General features: G+C 33.1%; 1 protein-coding gene across 1 annotated transcript; it reads left to right on the top strand.

Moving 5' to 3' along the window:
- The first annotated feature begins 2508 nt into the window (after window positions 1–2508).
- LOC142529992 (cytochrome P450 CYP94D108) lies at window positions 2509–4324 on the top strand. Its single transcript, XM_075635742.1, has one exon. The coding sequence runs from the start codon at window positions 2613–2615 to the stop codon at window positions 4110–4112; it is 1500 nt and encodes a 499-aa protein (XP_075491857.1). The 5' UTR covers window positions 2509–2612; the 3' UTR covers window positions 4113–4324.
- The last annotated feature ends 344 nt before the right edge of the window (window positions 4325–4668 follow it).

The following is a 4668-nucleotide window of genomic DNA, read 5'->3' as shown; positions in this document are numbered from 1 at the left end:
AAGAGGGTGGGGGGTGATCGTCGGTGCCATGAGGTTGCACGGACAATGAGCGGCTCCTGGCAGGCTTCTAAGTAGAGGGAACATGAATCCGATCCCACACCGAAATGAGAGGGATTCCGAGACTGTTCAATGTAATGAACTATACAGTTGAAAAGGGGTTAAAAGATTTGATATGTACTACTCATATCAAGAAGGTGCATTTCTTTTCGGTAGCTCATCACATAAGAACTCCAAAGTTAAGCGTGATTGACTTGGACAATTCTGGGATGGGTGACCCCCTGGGAAGTTTCCTAGGGTGCGTGTGAGTGAGGACATAAGCACGCTGGAAAGACTCGTCTCGGTACAGTGAGGACAGTCGTCGAATCTGGGACGTTATAATATATATTTTTTTTCTGATTTTTCTTTTATTTAAAATATAAATTTTCAAATAGATGAAATTTTTTTTTTCTCTACTACTCATGTAGAATATCAAGTATATATTCTACTCAAATGTCTTATAAATTCATATGATTTAGTAAAAGGTTATTTGCATAAACTTATTTGTTGGATACAATAATTGATCATGTTGTGTAGAGTAATTGAAATGTTGCGCTTGAGCTGTTGTACTATTTAAATGATTTGATTTGCACCGTTACCATAATCTATAGGTTTTGATAAAACAATAAACACTTGAGCCTACAATTGATATGAGAGCCAAGATCGCGACTTTGATTTTCATTGATTGCAATTGGTGCAATTATTAGGAGATAGATTGTTGGGTACAACAATTGTCCACGATGGATAGGCGCTTGAGCTGTTGTACGATTTAAAGATTTGACTTGCATCGTTAATATCAGTTATAGCTTTTGGTAAAGCGACAAACGCTCGATCCTACATTATTCGATTGTAAAGCTAGAAGAAACATGTTGTATCAACTTTTAGTTTTGAATTGGTCCCTTACATGCTACTCGATTTTTAAATTTAGAAACATTCTACAGTTTTCAAATATTATTTTAGATTGAATTATAATTGATCGCTTTCAAATTGGATAAATATAGAATAAAACTCATGTAAAATATTAACAAAAATATTTAAATGAAATATTGGATTTGTCGATAATCAAACTAAGAAATAAACAAATTTTGATCCTTGAGTGAGAAATAAGATATTTAAAAAAAGTTATAATTGACACAATGAAATAGTGCAACTACATGCATTTATCACTGTATTTTGCAACTAAATATCAAAAAAAATTTCCACATATTATTTTTATATCATATTTAAAATAATAATGAATCTTAATTTTTATTATTTTGAGTTGGCATTTGTTGTGAAAAAGCATTGTGAATAAATTGAATTTGAAAATTCTTATATCTATGTATATCACATATTATTATATCAACCTAAGTCCAGATAATAAAAAACTACGAAATGAATTTATTCAACTTCAATGTACACAAATTATATAGTAAATATATAAGGCAATTAAGACAATAAAGTAGAATATATGTTCATATATAACAAAATATATAGAAAAAAAAACAATAAATAAAAATATTTTTCTAGATATAAATATTTTTTAATAACTTTTTACAGTGAGTTGGAGAAGATAAAAGATAAATTTTTTTTAACTCTTTTGGGTTACATAAAAACTAGAAATGAAAAAAGTGTTTATCATACAATGAATTCATTTTCCACATTAAATGTATACTATAAAGTTATATTTACTATTCAAACTTTATAAATGCAATGAATTTTTCTCAAGATAAGGGTACAAAAATGATCTCGTGAAGATATTTAAACAATTAGAAAAATTAAATATATTATTTTTCTGGAGGTAATACCAATATGACATTAGTAATTTAATTGTACTAGTTATACTTATGAGTTAATATGAAATATTAAAATAAGTATAATAAGAGTCAGTAAAAAGATGATTTATTGTCAAAAATATTATTATTATAAATTACAAATAAATGACAACATTTAATCAATATTTTTTTAAATCAGTCAATCAGTACTTTTTATGTGATGATAAATTGTTATAATAATGTGTAGTTTATATGTTCTCAAGTATAATGTCTAATAAATTAAAGGTAACTAGGAAAGTAAAAGCATCCGGTAGAAATTGTTGTCAATTTACATGAAAGAGAATAATAATCAAATAACATTGTAAATAAAAAATTGCAGATTATTGATTGTCAAAAAAATTTTAATAATTGAATATTGTAATAAAATATATGTATTATTGAGAGAACATGACAAATAACAGAAGAAAACAGTATGACAAAAAATATATGAGAAAAATTTTAGTAGTCCAAATCTTTTTTTTAAAAATTAAAAATATATGTTTTTTTCCTAATTAGTTACATATATTAATTAACACGAATTGTCAAAATTTACAGTACTATTATCATTATCTTTCGTTGAATTAACTAATTTTATTTTAAATTTTAATTACTTTCACACATGTGTTTCTCAAGTGCATTCTAGTCATATATATATATATATATATATATATATATATATGTATGTATGTCGCCAATGTTATCGGCTTTCTGGTGCTGAAATTCATTCTTTGAGATATCTTCTTATCACCCCGTACGCTCCCTTTTGCAATTCCATCCGCAGATATGGTAATCCAATTTCTCTTCGTCTTCTTGATTTCCCTCTACTTTTACGTGTTCCTTTACCGTGCAAAATCCAAGAAAATTACATACGGATTCAGAAGCTACCCGCTCGTCGGTTCTCTACCGGATTTCCTCCGCAACCGCCACCGCTTCCTTGACTGGAGCACCGAAGTGTTGTCCAACTGCCCCACCAACACCGCGGTCTTCCACCGTCCCGGAAAAGTTAACGGCGTTATCCATGCCAACCCGCAACTTGTCGAGCATATGCTGAAATCGAACTTCGATAACTACCCAAAAGGCGTGCGCTTCAGGACCCTTCTCGAAGATTTCCTTGGAGGTGGAATCTTCAACACGGATGGAGAACTATGGAGGATTCAGCGCAAAACGGCGAGTTATGAGTTCAATACGAAATCCCTCCGGAATTTCGTCATGGAAAATGTAACTGTGGAGTTGCAGAAGCGTTTGATCCCGATTCTTGAAACAGCGGCTGAAGAGGAGAGGGTTCTGGATGCACAAGACATTCTCGAAAGATTTGCGTTTGATAATATCTGTAAACTTGCGTTTAATGTTGATCCAGGTTGTCTGGGCGGAGATGGAACCGCAGGTGGGGAATTCATGCAGGCTTTTGAGGATGCTGCGACGCTCAGTTCCGGTAGATTTATGTATGCTTTACCAAGATCATATGTAGTTAAGAAGTTTTTCAATCTGGGATCGGAGAAAAAATTGAAAAATTCAATCGCTACTGTTTATGATTTTGCTGATAAGATAATTAGTACAAGAATGGAGGAGAAATCTGAGAAAAAAGATGAGGATTTGTTATCAAGATTCATGGGAAATGGTGAAAATTCAGTTGAATATTTAAGGGATATTGTTATTAGTTTCATTTTAGCCGGCAGGGACACTACATCATCAGCTCTCTCTTGGTTCTTTTGGTTGCTATCTTCAAAACCAGATGTAGAGGAAACAATTATTCAAGAACTAGATAAAATTCGACAAAAAAATGGGAAAAAAATCGGTGATATATTCACTTTCGATGAATTGCGTGAAATGCATTATCTCCAAGCATCCATATCAGAAGCCATGAGGCTTTATCCACCGGTGCCCATAGACACAAAAGCGTGTAATGAAGATGACATACTGCCCGATGGCACGTTTATCGGCAAGGATTGGTTCATTTCATATCACACGTATGCTATGGGGAGGATGGTGAGTATTTGGGGCAATGATTGCTGCGACTATAAGCCAGAAAGGTGGATTGAGAACGGGATTTGTAAGCAAGAAAGTCCCTTTAAGTTTCCGGTTTTTCACGCCGGCCCGCGAATGTGTTTAGGGAAAGATATGGCCTATATTCAGATGAAATCCATAGCTGCTGCTGTATTAGAGAGATTTGTAATACAAGTGTTGATGGAGAAAGGTAAGTGCCCTGAGCATTTGCTGTCTCTGACTCTGAGGATGAAGGGTGGTTTGCCCGTGATAGTGAAGAAGAGGATCGTGTCAACTTAAATTAAAGGAGTGCTCGTAGTGGGATATTAGTTTATCTAGATGTGGATGGATTTGTCGATGAATCCTTGTCTTTTAGAGCTTTTTTTTCAATCTTTATATGTTTCTTATATAAAAAAGTTTGATTTTCTTGATCAACACTTCCTGGACTTTTGTGGACATGAATCTTTGACAATTGCTGTAGCTTCAAAACAAGCCGAGCCACCTTTCGATTCTTTTCTTGCAAAAGAAATGGCATCAAAGTAGGGGTGAATGAGATGTTATCCTGGCAATTATGAAATCATCAAACTAGTTCGCCAGCCGATTCGAATCATATATAATTAACATCTGAAATAATCAAAATCGAGTCAGGCTCGATGATGTCATAAGTATTTGAGTTGCATTTGAGGCTCTGTCAAGCTGAATGGAGTTTGAATTCGAGCTCAAAATCTAAGCTGGCGTTGAAAATGGTCCTTGTTCGAATTCATATCAACATCAAATATGGAAATATCAGTGCTATTTGGCTGATTCGAATTATTTGTGTTAGATTAGATGTTCAGCAAGCTAACTTGTGGCTTAT

This window comes from Primulina tabacum, chromosome 2 (genome assembly GCF_025594145.1).
Source record: "Primulina tabacum isolate GXHZ01 chromosome 2, ASM2559414v2, whole genome shotgun sequence".
Classification (NCBI taxonomy): Eukaryota; Viridiplantae; Streptophyta; class Magnoliopsida; order Lamiales; family Gesneriaceae; genus Primulina; species Primulina tabacum.
The sequence above is the reverse complement of the archived record's forward strand: the minus strand, read 5'-3'. Positions and strand labels throughout refer to the sequence as shown.

Bases quoted from the DNA above. Each gene is read 5' to 3' on its own strand.
- LOC142529992 (XM_075635742.1), top strand. From the start codon at position 2,613: ATGGTAATCCAATTTCTCTTCGTCTTCTTGATTTCCCTCTACTTTTAC.